This window comes from Nannobrachium achirus (genome assembly GCF_963921795.1).
Source record: "Nannobrachium achirus genome assembly, chromosome: 14".
Lineage (NCBI taxonomy): Eukaryota > Metazoa > Chordata > Actinopteri > Myctophiformes > Myctophidae > Nannobrachium > Nannobrachium achirus.
Genome location: NC_137821.1, coordinates 23,337,815 through 23,359,908, shown reverse-complemented (window position 1 = coordinate 23,359,908; position 22,094 = coordinate 23,337,815). Strand labels below are relative to the sequence as shown.

Below are 22,094 nucleotides of genomic sequence, written 5' to 3'. Positions count from 1 at the left end.
TTCATCAGGGACACACAAGTCACAAAGAGTGGGAAAGGAATTCTGCACACAGGGGCAGTGGCGTCAGGAACTAAGAGACAAACTACATATTCATGTCTGCCAACAATCCAAGGAATGCCACAGATCTAAACAGCACAGCCTGAAAACCGGGCATGTTAAAGCCCTTTGCACACAGGACGGTTGTGTTTTTTTTCGTTTGCTGCATGAATAAAACGCATTGGATTTGGTGTGCAATGCTGTGCGGAATCGGCGCTGCAGATCCCAAAAGGAGTCATAAAAAGAGTGATGAGTTTTTTACCGCATGCGACAAGACGCACAAATCGAACTGGGTTCGATCGAGAAAAAAACGCACGGCCGCAGCCACTCGTCGCACGGCTAATTCGGATCCGGTGTGCATGAGGTCGTAGAGACTAGAGAATCATTGTTTTCTTTTAAAAAAATGAAATTGTCCGTTTTATCCGTGCGGATAAACGCGCCTGTGTGCAAACAAAGACCTTAAGAGTTGCCAATCTGATTCCCCGCACCAAGTACGCTAGAGCAGTGGTTCTCAAACTTCGAAATTTGAAGGTCCTCGCTTAACTTTGACAGGGTACAAATGGAACCAATAACAGGTCCATTGGTTCCATTTGTACACTGTCAAAGTTACAGACTTGTAAGGTTCAATTTAGACCCCCAGAAAGGAACCTAGAGAGTCCCTGAAATCCACTTTGAGAACTACTGCGCTAGAGGCAAGACCAATTCTGACCAATGGACACTTTTTTGATTGGCATTGTACTGATTGCGACCAAAGGTCGCAGTTTAGTATGTGAAACGGCACATGCTGACCTACGGTCTATGGGTTTGCAGCTCTGACATCACTGTGATGTCAGGGGAACCACACTAACAGAATCCCTTTGATGCTCATATATGGAGTTCCCTGATGTTATCAATATTAAGCCCATAATGGGGTCTCCATATATGGGTAACTGGTCCGATATACATAACTGGCCAGATGGCCAAGACATGGGCAAGGTCGCTTGTCGCCCTGGGGCGTCTTACTAGTTAGTATTATTATTTGTGTCATGTTGAGATAACGGTGAGACACTTACTCTTGTTATGAGCGGTGGTAAACCGCTCCTATACGTGGCTGTGCGTGTGTCTGTAGCCTTTTTCCTCAGCGTTTTGCCATAGCAAAATGTGTGTACGTAGCATCATGTATGTCATAGCCTTTTTCCTCAGCATTTTGCCATAGCAAAACGTGTGTGTGTGTAGCATAGCCTGTACATCCTAGACTCAAATCTGAAGACGTTATGCAAGCACGACCACCGCTCACTTCACATTGGGTGTGATTTCTTTTTTCATACTTTTACCTGTAACTTTGTATCCTTGACTGCATGGCTGCCTCTGGACAACAGATTTTTCCTTGTGGGATAATATCTATCTATCTATCTATCTATCTATCTATCTAGCTAGCTAGCTACACGTAAAAAAATAACAATTTCCCATGGCCCTGATCAAACACTGCCAGAGTGCTTTTGAGCAAGGCATACGCAACCCCCAACTGCTCCAATTGGACTGCTCAAGCAGTAGCGTAGACTATGAAGTCACTTAGGCAGCCCCCCTGGTGGGTGAATATCTGAGCTCTGCTGAGAAAGAGCACCTGTGTTCCATCGCAGCTCCCGCGCTAAATAAAGGTTTTCAAAAAAGAAGACGCGATACAGCACCTGTGATAGCTGCCGAAGTAGGCCACAATGTTTTTGTGCTTGCACTCCTTCATCATGGTAATTTCCTGCTGGATGGACGTGATGTCATCACCTGAACGGCAGATGATTGGTCGATTAGAGATACCACATGTATTCAGGTGTTTGTTGCATTCAGCATTCTTGAGTCACATAGCACACGGCGCAGTAAATGCAACCTATAATCACAATGTGACTAACAACAGTTTGTGAGCATTCTGAGCAAGTCGTGTGTTATGCCCGATTTATACTTGGCTATGCGCCGGACGGTGTATGTCTGCTATTTTAGGTACGAGACACCATTCGCAACCAAATATGAATCAAGCTTTAGCTTACCAGGATCCAGCTTGACAATCTTGATGGCTGTCATTTCAGAGGTCCTGATGTTACGTGCCTGGAAAGGATGAGAGACATAGGATGTTTTCTTTGGTATGAACATGGCTTTGATTTACTTCTGAATCACTTCTCTTACAATCTTTAGAGATTGATAGCCAGTGTTTCTAGTGTTATTATGGGGAGCTGCTTGACATAACACCACCATTCCCAAATGATGCCTCTGTGAGCCCAATGTCATAGGAATCGTGACGATTCCTATGACGATGACGATTCAATCGTTTCACCTGTATCTGGCAACAGCAAACCTTTGCAGCAATATAGATCTAAAACACATATTTCAAACGCTTCAAAGCCTGTAATATGAAATATTTTCATGACAAAATTATCAGAAGTATTATAGTAGCGCTAGAATTCCTTTTTTTTTTTCAGGCCTTGATCTTGACCACTGTACCACCATGGCATATCGCTAGAATTCCTTGTTATTTGATCCATATAGCAACAGCATCAGATGGGTTTTCTTCATTCCAAGCTTGTAGCTTTGTCATTGTCCCCCACTATCACGATTCTGGGCATCCCTCCAACTCCGTTATAATTGGTGATAAAAACTCTAAGATTAGTTTCTGCAAGTCATCTCACCTTGGCTTCCACCTTGGCACTGATGCTACTACTGCAGTTACCAGGGTTATGATTGAGAACACAGAAACAGAATGCAAGTGACAGGGCCAGCTCAATGTATGGCAGAATCATTGACTGAAGAGGTTCACCAACTGACATATACAGGGTCGTTGGCAAGACACAAATATCCTAGTCAGTTCACCTGATCGATCGGGAACAACAAGTGTTCCAAGGTGAATAGCATAATTAACCAGTTAAACCCATAAGTAACCACTTTTCCCTCCTCTACACCAAATCTCTTTGCAGAAGTAGCTGATCTAGTAGCTCACAAAATGCCACTTTGTGACATGTTGTGAGCTTGTAGATATGCTTTAGTATTTTCACGTAATGCTTGCCCCAGAATAGGGATGATAGGGTTAAAGGAAACCGTGTGAACATAATATACATTGCACATTGAAGGCAGGCCTTTTGTGATTAATGTATGTGGTGACGTGCATTTTCATCCCTGATCCCTTTCTGTGATAAACCTGCAGGATATGACAATGCTTAAATCATAGACTATGACTATGACTATGGCTATTGAATGGAATATGCGGGGAGATTGTGATCACGATGAAGCTGCACTGCACGCTGTTGTGACATGTGGTTAGCTGTATGTCACAACGGCAGAGGGAAGGCGGCTTTGGATGTTGTTCAAACGTGTGTATGCTACGCTCACAACTTCCCTCGTTTGTGCAGGGAGCATCAATTATCTCCTTCCACGGGCCATTCACGGGCCAAACACTGACGTGACGTCAGGCAAGATGCTTTTTCACTGCATCCACAACAGCCGTGGCAGTAGCCAATGGGATAACAAGGACGCCTAGACAAAACCTGTAGCTTGGCTACATCAACTTCCTGTTTTCTTTCCTGTTATACCACAGGACTTCCTGTGACTAAAGTGACAGTAACGTCTCCGAGAGAGGTTTTTTAGGCGGCAAAGCCTGAAATAACAGCACCGGGGTAAAATACAATGGGGGGGTAGGATGGAAAGGAAACTTCACTGAACTTTGATCACACTTCTATTCTGCATGATGCTATGATATCTTAATGTATGTGTGGGCCATGAGCCAATGCTACAGTGCAGCTGCAGATATATTGTACGTAGTTAAATGCTTACAGTAATAGCTGTAGCAGCAGAGTCAGCATCAATTTGTAAATGTTATACATTAGGTTACCTACTTAAGCTGTAAATAATTTGTATTTGACAAATAGCTGAATAAGAAAAAACTCCACACACACCGTCTTCAAATGCAAAAGGGGATTTAATAGGGAATTACAACGTTTCGTCGTATTTAGACCTTCATCAGGCAATCTTTGAAAGAAGTGCGTGGAGTTTTTTCTTATTCAGTTTACCGGACCATTGTTTACTTTGGTCTCTCCTCGCACCTGTCGCTTTTGTAGGTGTGCAAGAGTCTCTCGTTTCATTTGACAAATAGCTAAAATACCTTGTCTCCAATCTCACAAGTGCGTTCCGCATTGGCGACACTTGAGCTTTAGATACTATATATATATATATATTTTTTTTTTTCTTCTCTTCCTCCCTTGAAAAGTTAAGTAAAGAAAGGGGGGAAGGGTTTCTTTCACTGAGGTTGACGTGATAAGAAGTTCTCTCAACTGCTGATGAATACTGGCTGTTCTTTAGTCTCCCAATCAAGGAAGGGAGTGATTTAAAGTCGGTCGGGGACCTCACATTTTCTGCTCTATGGGTTCTTAATCCTACTTCCCACCAGACTATAAATCACTCTCTGATTGAGGGTCTAGAATTAAAAACACAGTATTCCACAGTTGAGAACTACTTAGTGGACACATTTCATGTTAACCTCAGAGGACGGAGCTCTCCCCCTGCCCGTATTTACTACAGCAGTGGTTCTCAAACTTTTTAAATCCAAGGTGTTCCCTTAACTCTGACAGTGTACAAATGGAACCAAATGAGTTACAGACTTGTGTGGGTCAATTTAGACCCCTTAAAGGAACCTAGGAAACCACCCTGGAAACCACTTTGAGAACCACGGTACAGTATGTACTGTGAATCTGAAGAGGAAGAATGGGGCAAGAGTTTGAGACTTCATTTACTGTTGGATTAAAGGTGAGTTGGACGGGTTCCTGTCTGGGAACCTCTCCACCCTGACCCTGAATTAATAAAGCGATGTCAGCCGGGTCTCCGTGGCTGTGAAAAGCATGCACTTCTTCCTGTCTGTGGTCACACTGCACCCAACACCTGTCACGTTTTATCACACATATTACCACCATTTCTTCCTCTACTGTCTGTGATCGACGCAGTCACTCGGAAGGTGAGAAACAGGATAGTTCTTTGCCGTTCTGGGCCCTATGGCAAGCTGTCACACTAGTCACTCACTACTTCATTGGATAGAAAAAATCTACAAAACAGGGCATCCTCAAAGGGCCCCTGCCAGTTCAGAACCTTTTCCTAGGTTCTATTTGGTACCAGTGGTGTTTGAAAACACAGAGTTACTTCACAGTACTTCATAGAACCTTACATTTACGTCATATTACCGTATGTAAATACGTAAATGTTTCCCCCCAAGATTCACGAGGAAAACATATATTAACTTCCCAGGACAGATTGAAAATAACGTTATACAACTTGAACCCCAGTATAGTGGGGGAATAGTGGCCAAAAATAGCTGATCTACAAGCTTGTAGATCAGCTGTTTTTGGCAAGAAGATTTGGCGTGGATTGAATAAGTATAGAGTGTCTAAAGTGGTTAAACTGAAGTCGTGATATTGATAAGTATTCTGCGGCACCCGCGGACTTGCGTCATTCATGGCACCCTTGGGTGCCACGGTCGGCGCCCACTTTGAGAACCACTGCTATATGGGGTCACACTCTTGAGCCTGTGAGCCATTCCTGTGAACAATGGCCATCTAATGGGACTCCATTGAGTGCCCACAGACCCGGTCACATGTCCAGTGGTTTCACCCTTGGCTCCTGGTATAGCTCCGCAAGCCAGGCGGACGTTGGAAGGGAGAAAGAGGTAGTGGGAGGTGATAATGGCCTATTGTCTTTCTGCAACAGTACTGTTTCCCCATTCACAGCAAGCACACGCGCACACACACACACACACACACAGGACAACGACACCAAATGCCACGTTAGTTCAAGACTGGCACAGGAGAACTGCTCTAAGTGAAGATATGAGCTGGCATCATCATCATCTGTTCCTGTCATCTTCCGGCTTCTTAACCATCAATGTTCTGGGGTGAAAATTAAGAGAAAATAGCAGGGCTAAAGCTCTAACAACGCGTTGTTTCGGTCAAGAGTTTTGGTGTGGAGAAGGACATACTGGAGGATATCGAGCCCTGGGGGCCCAGAGTGAACTAAGTTGAGGGCCTGGTTAAAAGAGACATTTTTCTCTTCCCTTCGCAGCATGCGCAAAGCATTCAGGGAGGGCGGATTTGCAGCACAGGATGTTTGCATCCTCAGGCTCTTATCACAAAGTGAGAATAGAAGTCATTTGAAAGATTGTATACAGTGGCACAGATTAAAAACATAACCATGAACCTGTGAATCTAATTTAACAGGCACTGTGCCCTCTAAACACTTTTCTATGAAGAGGGCACAGAGAAAGAAAGGGCTACACTCTGCTCATTGGCACAGCTATTTATGGTTCATTTCAATTCACAGAAGCCCCCAAATCTGGTCAAGTCTTGAATGGCATTGCAATAAATAAGCAACATGACCAAAGTGTATTGGCTCTACAATAATGTTTTGAACCTACTGCATATAGGCTTTTAGAGGGCTTTGCAATATTGTCTTGTCTGATTTAGGCTGATAAAAACATTTAATAAAAGCTCACACAGGGGACTAATCACAGCCTATTGAGTCTTACATCTATAAGATATATTAAGATTCTTCAATGGTTCCAAGTTCCAACATACATTAAAACAAAAACACATTTGACAAATGCACCAGCCAGGATGGCATACCTTATATTAAAATTAGATGATACACTGGCATCACTAGCAGGCACTGTCCTTGGGCAGTAGGCTATTGTATTATCATGGACAAATTGTAATGCTAAAATAAATTGTGTCACCTTGAACAGTAAATGGGAACAGTTTGCTGACACATAAAAACCCCAGGCCTGTCGAGGTGGTTATGTAGAAAACAAAACAAAAACACAGGGGAGTATTAAAGAAGGAAGGGGCTCTGCTGCTACTGCTCCTCACGACGCTGACAGACACTCACCTTGAACACATCTCCGTACGTGCCGCACCCGATCCGATGAATTAATTCGTAGTCGTCCAAGGGGTCCAGAAACGACACTCCTATCGTCTCCATGCTTTGATCTGCGGTATCACGAAGCTGATCACGAACCACTTATCATCAATGTGACCACCGGAGACCCCGAGAGCTCAGAGAGCTGACTAAAATACTAACTGGAGCTAATTGGAAATTACGATTGAATGTCGATATGTATGCGTCTAGTTTCCAGACACCAAATAATCCGCAGTTCTTTCCTGTCATTCATATTCGGTCCGTCTCTCCAACTCCGATCAGTCCGATGATGAGACGCCCCCACACAACACAACACCTCGAGAGAGCGCGCGGTTCCTCGGCATCGAACACGAACTCAACTCTTCCCGGCTGGCGTTCCACTATTTGCGCTGCGCATGTCATAAGAGCTAGCTGCTCTCTCTGTGATGTGAGTGATAACACACACCAGTCTCCAGTTCTGTAGTCTGGACCACCCCCTTATACATGAACTCGTTTGGAGTGGACCACAACCGAGGATAATAGAAAATAACGTTTTTTTTAGCCTAGATTTCTGTTCACATTTCTGCTCATTTGAATATAAAATCTGATCCTTTTTCGGTTGACTTCAGCTCTGAGATCCAGTCCCTTTTGCTCAGGCACACATACTTGCCTTTTTTATGCAACTGCCTCAAGCCAAATGACAGGGTAATCAAATAACTAATTTAACAGCTCTCATCGTTTGGAGCCCTTGGTTTATATTTTTTTCATTCCAGTGCTGGTTTGTTTTGACTTTGAGTGTTACTTAATTGTAATAATTAAATTGCAATAATCATTGAAACTTTAAGACTACAATTTAATGTAAGACTAAAGTATGAAGCACACAGCACACTGTTGCATCACAGCGAAAAGGTGCTCCTGGGTTCAAACCCCAGCAGGGGTCTGTCTGTCTGTGTGGAGTATGGTGGTTTGTTTGCGTGAGTTTCCTCTGGGTACTCCCACACCAAAACACAGGCATTCTATGTACATAGTCCTGCCATTGTCCTTGACCAAGGTCAAGGCTGGTCCCCAGGGGCCGCACTGTGGCTGCTCACAGCTCCTAAGTAGACAGGACGGGTCAAATGCAGGGGCCAAACTTACCCGAGGGGATAATAAAGTGTATTATAACATAACTCTATTATGAGTCATAAAACCAGACTAAATCACATTTTCAGTTTATTTTTATTACTTGCAGAATACAAAAACACAAGTTAACAAGCAAGAGAACAACGTAGCAAGGAGCCACATCAAGTGATTCCCTTTCAACAGTGCATGGTCTTTCTGGTCATCTCTAATCATTAGAAATAGATCTACCTCAGCTATTCTCAAAACTAAAGGCCACCTAAATTAGAAAATAACAAAGGCAACTTAAGGCAACATATAGCTAGCGAGAGATAAGCTGACGATAGAGTAGAAGTGGACAATGTTACATGGTAACTATTCCTAAATTAAACACTTCCAAAACGCTTCAGTCAAAATGGATGAATTCAAGACAAAACATGAATTTCAGAATGGTTCAACTTTCATATTTACATACTTCTAGAAATATATGTCATGTTGCTGAAGGTTCCCGTTGCTTTGGCTTCCAGAACTATTCACAAACTCAATGAGAGGTCAGTGTTTGGTAAGCAGCTGACCGCCCAGTGGAACAATACAAATCAACAGTGACTGAATGTTTACAATCAATTAATGAGGCACCACTGCCCAGAAAAGCTTATAGTTGTTTTTGCTTTGTACTGTAGCCATTTTTGAATTACAAAGCCTTTAAAATGAAAAGGTGAGTAAATCTAGTCAGTTTTATTGTGAGGATAAAGGAATCCGAGCTTATTAAGTATATGGAAGGAGGAAAATATTGTACTGTTTTATGTAACTGATATGACGGGAGTAGAATTTCTAAACATTTCTAAAATGTTCACGAACAAAAAGATATGGGGATGTGTTATTCTGTGAATGTGTGTGTGTGTGTGTGTGTGTGTGTGTGTGTGTGTGCATTGCCTTTCACAGTACAACGGAACAACGTCCTAGAGACAGTTTTAGCAACTCCCACATCACCCTCCAGCCTGTCAGTCTAAAAAGCAGTGACTCTCAAAGTGAAGTTCAAGGACCCTCCGTGTTCATTGAAAGGGTTCCAAATGAACCTATCAATAACTCCGTTGTGTGTACAAGTGGAACACCCATGTTGTTCTATTTGTACAACCAAGAGTTATGAGGGTCCTGGAAGTTAACAAGTTTGAGAACCACTAGTCTAGAGGGTTTTGCGTTGGCGCTTCATGAAGGACATGGTGTAGTCTCCTGCCTGCGTGCTCTTCTGCCTCTTCATCTGGACCTGCGACTGCGCCGTGAGCTGCAGCTTGATGGCGCTGGAGTTGACCTTTGCCGCGCACAGCAGCCCCTTCATGCCTTTCATCTTCTCGCTCTGGAAGGACACCACAGGACCCCCCGTTGGGCTCGCCTGATGCTGGGCCGTGGGGGAGGACGAGGGGGAGTCCGAGCTGGGAGACTTTGTCTTCGCCTCTGTGTCTGAGGAGGCCCGGAGGCCCTGGGAGGACCGCCGGCGCCCGCCCGCCTCCCCTACCTTCTTGGGCTGCGCGGGTGGCTGGCTGGGTGGGGACGTGGAGGCTGTGGAGGAAGGAGGTGGTGGCGTAGAGCTTTGGTCCTCCAGCTTGGACTCCCTCCTGGGGCCGCGTCGCCTGCCCTCCCGAGGGTCCTCGCTGGACTGGTCGTCATCATCCGGAGTCTCCACCTCTTTGATGACGATGGTCACCTTCTGACGCACCTTTTCAAGCAAACACAAGTACGCCAGGTAACTACCAAACTAAGTGAGATCACTAGTTCCCCACACACTACTCAATTTAACTCATACCCCGCCATTTGTAAATACCTTCGTACTCTCATATGCCTCTGTCTCCAAAGACTTCCATGTAATTCATAGTGCACTGGTAATGTCATGTCCATGCCTAGATAATGCACCACGTGTGTGTACATTGCTCACAGCTTTCAAAAAAAAAATCTGAATGGAAATCCGTTCAGGCATTCATGAACTAGCAGCCATTATGTTTTCCTAAAATGTAAACAAAGATGGCTGCCATGTTTGAAAGATGGGGTGGCTATGGGGGTTAAACATGCAATTTCGCGATTGCTATCATGCCTACTACATTTTTTGGGGTAAAAAAAAAAGAAAAGAAAATTCAGGACTATCGGGCCTGGCGGGGAAGGACATTAAAATATTCTCGGGACTATCGGGCCTAGCAGGGAATGAGTTAAAACATAGTTCATCATTCAAGAGATTTCATGCATTTATCTCTGCTCTTCCAGAGGACCTGGAGCCAGTAGTGTGTTCTCATCTCCTCACCTGTGCATCAAAGCGGCTGAGGGACTGCACCAGGTAGGTGGCCCAGCCCACGTGGAGAACGGGAGTGGGACTGCCCTCCTCCCACTTACAGATCCCGTCATAGAAGCGCAACAGGTGGGCAAAGCATTCAGAGTCCTCGAGGGCAGAGAGCGCCGCAGCCTGCTTGGGCTGGTCCTGAAGAGGGGGGAGGATACAAAGGAAAGAAAAAAAAGAGAAAGAACGATGAAGAGGAAACTGATGAGAACAAAGTTAAATACAATTAAAAACCCTAAAGAACTCGTCTCAGTACGTCAGCCCAAAAGGCATTGGCTGTGATAAATGTCATTAGGAACGCATTGGGGAGGAATAGACTGGGACATTAAGATATATGATATTAGTGAGAAGAGTTTCATCTATTATACAACAGTCCGGGAACGGGGGAGGAGTGATTACCTTGTTAGCTCCATCTCCACCCTCTCCTCCCTCTCCGGTACTCTCAGCAGCAGCTGCGGTCTCCTTCAGCAAGGTGGGGATGACGTCATTCGCTATGTCAAAAAACTCTTTGTAGATTTCCTCATCCTCTCTGAAATAGTTATATCTGAGGAGAGGTAGAAAGAAAAGCGGTCAGATAATGATGAGCGATCTGTATAACTTGGTGTAGTAGTGCATAGACGGAAATAAATAGTTCTAAAACTGTATTTCACACCAAAGGAAAAGTCATAGTAGTTTATGATAATGACGAATAGTGTACATTCAAAGCGATTCAAAAATCTACACGAACACACAGAATTAAGGGAAACCCTCCGAAAAACAAGGAACACATTATGTATTAGTTCTCTGTCCACCAAGTCTCACGGAGGTTAAGGCACTTTCATTCCTAATTGAGGAACCTGCCGTATATTGAGTTTCTAGATGAACGGTTTAAAATGAGTATCAAGAACCATGGCCTTGCTCTGTCAGAGTCTGCAATCAAACAATATGCTCCGATAGGAATTTCAAAACCACTGTACCGGTATATATTTTGGTGAAGGGGGTTGCCCCTTCGTTTGTTTCTTACCTCTACACTAAAAGCTGTTAGCCAAAAATAAACGTTCTACTAGATCTAGCCCAGAGTAGGGACGTTAGGGTTCATGTGTGTCGTAGAACCCTGCTTATTTCTTTTTTTTTTTACTTTACACCTCTCGTCTACGTCTTTTCAACAGTTAGTTTTTCTAGACATTGTGCACAGAGGGGAGCTGAAATTGAAGGATTTGAGAACAATGGGGGGGACAGGAAAAGGCACAGGGAGGGAAAGGGAAGCTGATTGATGGGAAGGGAATGTGGGCGTTCCAGCCTGTTCTGTTCCCTGCTCTCTGGTCAGTCACTCACTCGCCATATTTTTAGCACTGCAGACAGTGTGTTTAATAAAAGGGGACGAGAAGGCAGGTTAACGGCACCCACGAGGAGCAAAGAGCCAAGGATGGAGAGTTGAGCGAGGCTTCCTGGCAAATCTTTAGGCCAACCACACCCTCCGTTACATAAATCTGAGGGACTGGGAGGTTCCTGCTTTAATATGGCTGAATTGTGATATATACGCACACAGACACACTAATATATATATATATATATATATATATATATATATATATATATATATATATATATATATATATATAATTGAATCATTTGTTAACTGTTGAACCATTATGTAATACTTCAGTAGTCTTTACACAGTGCATTCCAGTGAGGATAATATTTAACGTTTACAGTATGTGAGCACTTGCTGATTAAGGGAAGTTTATAAAAGAAAAAAGAAAAAGGAAGGAAGCCTGATGAATGCAGTTTGAAGCATCTAATTGGCAAGTCAAAGCCCCTAAATAATAGTTTGAGAACATGGCGTTGGAAAGGTTCCATTTACCGCCATCTGGTGTTAGCCTAATGAAATAACTTCAACTGTTCGTGACTTTATTTCACAAAATACCATTATACAGCCTCCTATAAAATAAAAGGGGTAAAGGCAACTAACGTTGAATACAAAAATATATATATAATAAAATTCTTCTAAAGACTTAGAAGAACAGAAGAACAGCTAAAAGTGAATTTGGAGCCAATATTTTGAGGTTCTTTTTTAAGATTTTGACAATACAATAACTGACAATTAGTACATACTGTAACTAATGAAGCATAATGTATTTGGAGTCAATATTTTGAGTAAGTAAAACATCAAAGTAGAAAACTATGATGCAACTCATTATTTCTAGTCCAGCCTTCCACCTCCAACAGCATAAAATGTATTGCGTGTGATGTTGGGCAACAAAAAACGTCCAATCTACAATCTATAGTGTTTGTCAGTGTCAAACTTACTCTTGCATGACCTGGGCAGCCTCTGCCCATGATCCTAAAGCATCCCGGACATTCCTATGTCTGTAGTGAAAGCCGGCAAGGTACATGAAGGGGTAGATGTGCTCGTTGTTGTAATATTTCTTCGCAGAGTTCACAGCCTGGCAAACAACACAAAAACACACTTTTTTACCACATATCGCTGACTGACCATTTCAACTAAAAGTAATCAGGGGGAATGTTTTGTTTAGTTAATAAGATTATATAGCAAATACAAATTATGTTTAAATAATATCAAAAACACAGCCATATATTTCACTGCAAGATAATAGATCTTGAAAAACTAGACCAGGTCAACCTGGTTGTGCCAGACCCCGGTTCTGCCAACCCTCTGGGCCTATAAATGTAATGGTACATTTATAGGCTGTCTGTCCCTTTATAGGCTGTCTGTCCCTCCCTCATGTCATCATCATTTGTGACATCATTGTGACCAAATATGGAGAAAAGAGGGAGGGACAGACCGACAGACAAAGCCTTTTGTTTTGTCTGTCGGTCTGTCCCTCCCTCATGTCATTGTGATGACATGAAGGCTTTGTCTGTCGGTCTATCCCTCCCTCATGTCATCATCATGTCATCATCATGACCATCTATGGAGAAAAACCGGACAGACCGACATTTGCTTATGTAGGCCTACCCATTTCATGGGTCTGGCAATAATACTGACTTTGAGGTGAATATTAAGGGGGTTCTCTTTGCCAGGGATGGGATCTTGGTCCTCCAGGTCTGCCAGGGTGCCCATGGCCATAGGATATCTGTGACGTAACACAGTTAGGAGAGCAAAATAAAACCTCATTCACAGTGAGTCAATAATAAGGGATTAGTCAAAGAATTAAACATTCCATGACAACTATGGGTACAATAGACTTAAAGGGGAAGACCACCCATTTTCAATATTGAACTATGTCATTAATATACCTTAGAGGAGTTGTGTGGAAATAGAAAAAAAGTTCCCCCCCTTCTGTGTTGCCTTGAACTGGGTGATTGATTTTGGGGTTTGTATTGTAAAGTACAATGTGTGATGTCATCAAGTTGTACTTTACAATACAAACCCCAAATCAATCCTCCAGTTCTAGGCAACACAGAAGAGGGGGAACCTTTTTTCTATTTCCACACAACTCCTCTAAGGTATATTAATGACATAGTTCAATATTGAAAATGGGTGGTCTTCCCCTTTAATACTAATAACCATTCTTCATATCCTAACATGGCTGCAATGGTTGATTATTTTCTTAGCGAAATAGCGATCATTCTATTGCTTACGTTTTGCAGGCATTTCCCCACTGAAAATCAATGAATATATTCAAATCGATTAGTTCAATTAACAGTTGCAGCCATATATCCTAATGATAACAAGCAACATCTCACCTTTCAAGGTCTCCGCGTTCATAGAGCAGCCACAGCAGTTTCTGCATAGACAGGAAACCATTCACACAAACAGAACAAGATTAAATGACAGTGACATAATCATCCAGTGTAGTAATTCTTGCTCGACTGGACATTGTGGTGATGTGGTCGGTCCTGGCAGAGTCTTCTATCTATACGCAGCAAAAACAATGACACCATTCTATTTAGAGGTTAGGTTCACCTGTTGTAGCTGAAGCAGCTCAGAGCTGTCAGTGTGCAGGTCCAGTGAAGGGTTGATGGCACACACCATGAAGGCCACCTCCATGTTTCTGTTACACTTCATGTAGGAACCCTTCAGGTAGAGCCAACTTTGCTATAGAAACACAGTGCATCAAGTGAATAATGATTATTTTGGAGGGGATATAGCACTGTAATGACCATATTGCCGTTTGGTTTATGACAATACAGGCATTGGAAATAGACTTTAGTGTTGAGTCTTTAAGGGGACCTTTAAATATTATGCTTTATGTATGGTGAAAATGTATCAATCCTAGTCATGATTTCAAACATTTCAAAGAATATAATCATTAGTAACGCAAACGGATAAGGAGTGAACAAGGTGAGAAGGATGCATGAGCAAGAGAAAGAATCTGGGTTTGGGGTAGCGTTGTGTACGACTGTCCACAATCCAAAAAGAAAACTCTTCTTGGGACAGATTCCCCCACCCCAACCAACACCACCTAAAAAGACCCATAAGGTATGTTTGCCACACTAGACAATTCGTCTCAAATGAGAACAAAGTCATTTAGGTTGAAAATCTCCCACATTTTCCTTTAAGAATAATACCTCAGCTGGCCAACGATAAATCAAAAAGACAAGATCATAGTCTGCCATCTTTGTGATAAGTACTGTAGTTTCGTCTGCATGCTCATTCTCCAGTGAAGTGTGTGGCTGCACTGCAGAGCCCTCTCTTGATCAAAGTTTACATTTAAACAGCCAGTGGTGTGAATAACAGATCAATGGCAAATTACTGTACATTATTATTAACTTTCGATGATATAAACCATTGTAAAAAGTAAAAATTTGTAAAATAATGAATAATTTAATATATAAAATAAAATCAGTTTTGAAATATAAAAATCAATTTGGAGACTGCCAAGAAAAAACGTAAAGGCAAACTCATCCCTATTCTGGGTGTCTGTCTGTCTGTCCTGTCTCTCTGAGTATAAGGCTGCTGGCTTGGCTTCACTGTGTCATTATCACATCACAGATGTTCTTCGGTGCATGTGGGCTAATTACAATGTGCCAGCAAAACATGGCTGCCCTTGTTTACATTACATTGTGGCATAGAATGCACTTTGCATGACCTTTCTGTGCCTTCTTGCAAACATCCCATAGAGGAAACGTACGCAAATTGTGAGATCCTTTAACCCCAATTTCAACCTCCAATGTCGGCTGTGAACAGCTCCTGTCCAGCTGCACTTAATCACCTTATCCACCTCCAATGCATAATCTCCTCCTAAATCACGCACAAGAGTAAATTATAGGACCCGCTTTGTTGAAAGATGGTTCCCTTTCACACACAAACACACGTCATAATGACAGTGTAGCAAGCAGCCTTCTGCCCTGGGGCGACGGTCATACCCCCAGAATCCTCTAGAAAGCCATCAATCTTTAGCTTTTAGTTAGGCATGCATGGCACCCTTTCCCTTCGAGTAGGGAATGCAAGACACTGGCCCAATTCCAATGTCCTCCCTAAGCCCTTCAGAAGAGTGTTTCATTCATGACACTTTACATCACATTTACCGTAACACTCTTTACTGTTCTTATTTACAGTCATTGCTTTAAAGCAATGACTGTAGTTGTTGATTATTATTATATATAATACATTAATCTGTTAATTTCTGTTAGGATTATGGGTTAATGTTATTCGATTTAAATTGTATTTCCATATTCTGTACTTTTCACTGTACTTGCGTTTCTGACCAGAGGCACCCGCAGATGACAGTCACTAGTGTAGTGAAGTCTAGTGCTATGGTCTAGTGACTGTCTGTTTCCTGGTTCTCTTTCACAAGTCGGACTTTAGGGTATAGTTTAGTAGTTAGGGGGGTATTGTTTTGGTTTTAGTCGAATATATTACATTTTAGTAACCTGACTTTCGCCAGATGGTGGCAGCATTGCGTATATAACGCTCTGCTTGTACCATCTGGGCTCGCTCCGGCACAGTTGATAACACTCGTAAAGTCCCGGGCCGGACCAATCAGCGGCAGCTATGGGCGGGCTCTGAGCGGCTCTGAGCCAATAGAGTCTGATTGCAGACCACGTGGAAACCCAGGAGGCGGATTCTGGGTGCAACGTCATGCAGACAGGCCAATATGAGTGGTTGGAGTTGGCACTCCCAGACTGTGATAGAAACGGCCACATCCAATCACCTGCTACAGAAATTCAAAAAATGGCCCGCCCCTTACATCGAGTGTGCCCGAGAGAGCCCAGATGTAAGGCAGAGCGTTACGCACTGCTGCAACTATCTGGCGAAAGTCAGGTTAACATTTTAGTATTTTAGCGATGGGTTGTTGTCTCGTTGACTCGTTCCGAACAGACATGTGTTTACATGCCGTGACAGAACGCTGTGGGCTGCTGTGGACAGCCTGTCGTCTGACACAGTGGTGGAAAATATACTAAAATGTTTTACTTGAGTAAGGTATCAATACTGCAATGTAGAACCACTCTGTTCGAGTAAAAGTAAAAATAGCCGATCTACAAGTTCACAACTCGTCGCTTCCGCGAGATCAGCTATTTTCTGTGCATGTAAATGTTGTGTGTGCGCGCACTGTCACCACACACACAGAAACACAGAAAGTAGCCAACAGTGCTGGCTTCCATCCCTCTGGCTGTCCCCGCGGATTAAATTAGACAGCAGGACGTCACGCGGTAAACAGCCCAGCTGAGAAGTTAAAACCATGGATACGGCTGTTAGTAAAAGACTTGCACATTTTTACTGGTAAATACACAATGGAGTTGTGGAATCTTTATCATTTTACCACCTGCAGTGCCTAGTTTTAATTATGGTTTCCGAAATGCCACAGCAATGTCCACAGCAAGTGCGGACAGCTCAGTCTTGTGGCTACTTTCAGAATATAAATATATGCACGCATTACCCCGCCCCCTCGCCTCACAACAACAGAAAATCACGCCTACATTTTAGATTTCTTTTAATAATCTGAATTCTGATAAAACAAATAAAGAGGCTGGGTTCCTCCCTCTTTATACCCCAACTTGAACACGCACGTTGACTTTGGCTAAGTCAGTGAGTCAGTCAACGGATCCCTCACTTTCACTTCAAATAGGCATGTATCACTCACTTTCACTTTGAGTAGGCACGCATCACTCTTTCATTTTGATTAGTCACTCCCACCCACCCAGCCAGGGGGGAAAAAAAGAATCTCACTGGACCTGTAAAAAATAAATCGCATCGTGATCTATTTCATGGTGGGTGCAGTGACGCAAGTCAAGGGGGTGCCGCAGATTACTTTGATCATATTTGGAATTTATCAATATCACTTAAACCCTCTACACTTAGTAAGACGGACCACCGTCTTCAACAATGATACTAATTGATACTAATTGTCTCTTAGGGGGAAAGATTTACATACCGTAATATGACATAAATAAGGTAATGTGCTATAAAGTGACAATGTGATTCAGGGATGAAAACTTTATTTACAGGGGTGACCTGAGCCAAAAACATTTGAGAACCACTGATCCATTTGAGAATGTTGCAGAAAGGTGAGGTTTGCATATTATCTGAATCATGAAAAGAAAATCCAGGGATAAATGATTGCCAGTGCTGCCATCTACAGGCTGAAATGTTCACCCTGTTGAACACACTGCAATCCTGCAGTTTGAGATAATGATCATGGCAGCCTGCAAAGGTTAACACGTGTGTGGAGGGACTACATGTAACATTACCAATGACAAGAGAAACCCAAAGGTGCCCATAATTAAGCCATATGACTCACAACATTGATCTTTGACCACCACATTGCTCCATGACAGATACTGAGTTCGAAATCTGACATTATGAAGTTTCATGACCTTGTGTTGTCAGTTGACAAATCACGATGATAGCGTATTGAGTCATCGAGGACAGAGTGTGACACAGACACACAGACAAACACTTTTCACAATCGCTCCATGTCTCAACCCCTTACCCTCTCATTAACTCCTGCTGAGACAGTTTGTCCTCGCCTGTCCTCGTTACCCTTGCCGTGCCAGGTGACCTCGGCCGTTTCCTCTCCGTTCTTGCCAAAGATGACCCAGGCATGGTCCTCAGACAGCGCCAGGTGGACGTCCTTCAGGCCCAGTACCTGGCAGGCTGCCACTACTGCAAACGCCACTCCTGAGCTGTCCAGCTTGGTGCCTAAAAGAAATTAATGTAAAGCGATTAACCACCAATCTTTGAACGCTAGCATCCCTACCTATTCTGGGAAATCGGTGAAAATAATTCACAGATTATTAAATCTCAGCCGTTTCAGCTAACTGAAAATTGTATATAGAGGGGAATAAAGGAGGGGGCCAAGGATAGACCCCTGGGAAACATAGGCAACAGAGAATATAGGGTTTAAGTTGTTTAAAGTTGTCATTTTAGATTTTTGTGTTATAAAAGCTCACAGCGCGTCACTTTGTGCCACGCTGTGAACTTACATCTTACGTACATCTGCTATTTCTTGTTTTACTTTTTTGAAAAATCTTGAAAGTGTGTTGCACTTCTGATTTAGAAGGCATTTGTAGAATCAGCCTCAGGCCTTAATACTGTTATTATGTAATGCATTAACAGTCAACTGGTGTAAAGTAGACTTCCACTATACGGCAGTGACCGTGATGGAGGTCCTACTGTACCTGTGATGAGACTGAACAGGGACTGGATGTGGGCCCGGTCCTTGAAGTAGGAGCGGCTCAGGCTGTTCCAGATGACGTCTGACACCTTCTTCACCAGCTCCCTGCTGGAGCCGCCGGCAGGGCGCCTGTACTGGGACAGGTCCACCGCGCCGCGGATCTGCGCCGTGAAGCGCTCGTGAAGCGCCGAGATCATCTGCAGCTCCACCGTGGGAAAGCATGAGTTGGGGCAGTCCGGCTCGAGCGGCTCGAAGCGGACGCCGGGGACGTTTATCGGTATGACCCGGTTCACGGCCAGGAAGTGCTCCACGAACCCCAATACGAGGGAGAGGAGCGAGAGGTCCGGCTCGGCCTTCCGAAGCTCAGCGTCGAACAGGCGCACCACGCCGTCGATCCCGCGCAGGGGGAAGTGCTTCTTCTGAGCCGAATGTAGCCCCATGTTGTCCACTCACTGGTCACTTGAAAGGCGAGTGTTTGTGAATGTGCTCTCTCTGCTCACAATGCAGTGCTGAGTGGTAAACATTCATGTAAAAAAGAAGATACCGATTATGCCTTCACCCAATGACTTACGCCTACTGAACACATACATAGGCCTGCGGGTTCTCCAAATAAATGTGTTAAATTTTGTATTCAGCAAATGCTGTCTGATAGTCAGCAAATCTATATATACACACACACACACACACACACACACACACACACACACACACACACACACATATATATATATATAAAGCTACATGCATGTATATATATATATATATATATATATATATATATATATATATACATACACACACACACACACACACACACACACACACACACACACACACACACATATATAAATACACGCACATATATATTTTCATTATTTATTGATTTCATTTTTTTAAGCACACTATATGCTATCATAAAGGCTACACATAAAGGCTATAAAGGATAAAGTTAAATATAAATATATATTTTTAAATACTATACATAACTATGACATCTATGTGATCTAATGAGGGGAACAGAACAGCATGTCTAGTCAGATGGATATTCAAGAGGAGACCTTGACCTGCAGTCTGTTGTGTAACTTGATGGTTACATGAACGGTGCACCGTTAACATGGGGCGAGAGAGAGAGGTGGGCGGGGCGCGCTGCTGCTGCCAGCACTAAAGTAAATACGTGCAGTGAGTCAGACCCCAAGCCTTAGAATAAATATAGATAAACATGTACTTTCCTGCTTATTTTTTTACTCGTATATAAAGAACGAATGGACAGAAAATGAAAATATACCCCCTACAATGAGCCAGACAGTTAGCCATCCTGGAAGGAAGGCTGACGTCAGCTAACGTGCTAACATGAGCTAACCAGAACCCGGCTAACATATACGCAGAGCCTTCTGAATGAAAATGAAGTGACGGCTCCATCAAATGTTCACGCAGCAAGATATTAAACATGCTTTAACATGGATGCTGGGCTAAATTGGAGGTAAAATTCAAAACAGCCCACCAGAGTGGCTGGCTGCGGGGACTATATAATTAACTAGCCAACTAGCTGCTAGTTAGTTAGCCCCGGCAGGGCCAATTATGAAGACACTTTATTTATAACGGGAAACTATTTAATGTCTTCAAACCTTCCGGGTCTCTGTTTTAACAAAATACTGGCTTATATGAAGTAATAAGACCAGTGCGCTGGTTATTACGTACCGCTCTGCTCACAGCCGCAGCAACCACATGTTTTTGTTTGTGTCTCCCTTCTTTTTGCCGCGCGGTTCGCACTGTTCGAAGAAGAGTTTGGGCGCGTCGCGGAGTGCGTAACTGTGCGCCCCGCAGCAGATCTGACAACCGCAACGAGGTCACGTTAGAGCGGCGTTGGTCCCATCCCGGCGTTGTTCGATCTGGAGAGCTGCGGCGCCGCCTTTTTCGGATTGCATGCGTGGATATGTAGTTCAGGGGCCCGCGTTCAAAAACATGGCCAGCAGAGGGCGACATTGTAACGTGACATGATGGCATCAGATACGCTGTTTATGAAAACATTAAATAATGAAAACTGAAGATGTATGAGCTATACTCTGTGAAATTATTACATTTTAAAGTGTTATGCAAAACGATTAATGTGTTGTGCAATCTTAATAGTAGATTGTGGTTTGTTTTCAACAATAATTCCCATCCAAAATAAATCGTCGCAAGGGTTTGCAATGGACCAGCCCCCTGTACCAATCTAAGGCCTATTATGGATGGATGGTATTTATTATAACTCTAATAATAAAAAATGTGTCTTCGGGAAACACTCGTTGACCATGTCGTTGACGGGTAAACCTATTTATTTTAGTGCATTTTACGCGATAGCATAATATTAAGAGACATTTGGCAATTTGGTGCTGGCCATGAAATATGCTATCTATTCTAGATCCCATGGCTTGGAGGGCAGGAGGGAGGGTCCCACTGTGATTGGCTAAATGGTTGTCAGGCAACAACAACAAAAAAGGGCAGGAACTTTAGGCAACAATAATTATAAAGCAATGAAATGTTGCCGCTTGTTATTTAAATGTTTGTTTTGCACAGCATTATACAATCATAAAAATATTAGAAATTAGAATAAAACAAGTAAATGTATTTAAGCATGATAGAGAGTGTGTGAATTGAATTGAATCGTGTGTAGTAGGCCAACACAATGAGTTTTGGGCTGCCCACCATGACATCCGAACTGCAACTGGCCAATCATAGACGTACGCGGTCGTCCCTGCGGGCTATGGGTTGGTTCTTCAGACTCACCCTGATATCTCCCTTATAATTCTATGGATATCTCCTTTTAAAAATGTTTATGTTCCATCCAGAGGCATAATTTTAGAAAGACACGTGGGGTGGCAAAAATGGTTACCACTTTATAGCCTAATTTCTAAAAGAGCGAAAATAGTGGATCTACATGCTACAGAGCGTGTATATCCACTGTTTTAGCTATTTGTTTGAGGGCAAAAAGAGAAGATTATGTTTGAAGATGTTCCAAAATTGGGATGCCACGTTGAAAGTGCTTAATAAATGAGTGTTAGGGACTACTATTAAGCATAAAATAACTGAATTTTGAGGTTAACCGTGAACACTAGGGGGTGGCAATCGCCCTGATGTCCCTCATGCCCCAAATGACGCCCCTGGTTCCATCCACACAGAGCCCGCCTTGTCTCGCGCTC

The 22,094-nt window shown here is 43.1% G+C and overlaps 2 protein-coding genes across 2 annotated transcripts in view; both read right to left on the bottom strand.

Annotated features, from left to right (window-relative positions):
* map4k2 (mitogen-activated protein kinase kinase kinase kinase 2) overlaps window positions 1–7,053 on the bottom strand; it is a 41,391-nt gene extending 34,338 nt beyond the window's left edge. The window contains exons 1-3 of the mRNA XM_080742361.1: window positions 6,922–7,053; window positions 2,055–2,112; window positions 1,704–1,794 (exon numbers count right to left, since the gene is read on the bottom strand). Of these exons, the coding sequence (XP_080598487.1) occupies window positions 1,704–1,794; window positions 2,055–2,112; window positions 6,922–7,014 (242 nt within the window). The 5' untranslated portion in view covers window positions 7,015–7,053. The remainder of the gene's footprint in view (window positions 1–1,703; window positions 1,795–2,054; window positions 2,113–6,921) is intronic.
* A 1,093-nt stretch (window positions 7,054–8,146) lies between these two features.
* On the bottom strand, window positions 8,147–20,685 carry men1 (multiple endocrine neoplasia I). The gene is made up of 10 exons (XM_080742366.1): window positions 20,614–20,685; window positions 18,920–19,424; window positions 18,232–18,440; window positions 14,262–14,393; window positions 14,042–14,082; window positions 13,341–13,428; window positions 12,641–12,777; window positions 10,751–10,895; window positions 10,319–10,492; window positions 8,147–9,742 (listed from the first exon to the last, which is right to left on the bottom strand). The coding sequence occupies exons 2-10, from the start codon at window positions 19,353–19,355 to the stop codon at window positions 9,212–9,214; spliced, it is 1,893 nt and encodes a 630-aa protein (XP_080598492.1). The 5' UTR covers window positions 19,356–19,424; window positions 20,614–20,685; the 3' UTR covers window positions 8,147–9,211.
* Between the last annotated feature and the right edge of the window lie 1,409 nt (window positions 20,686–22,094).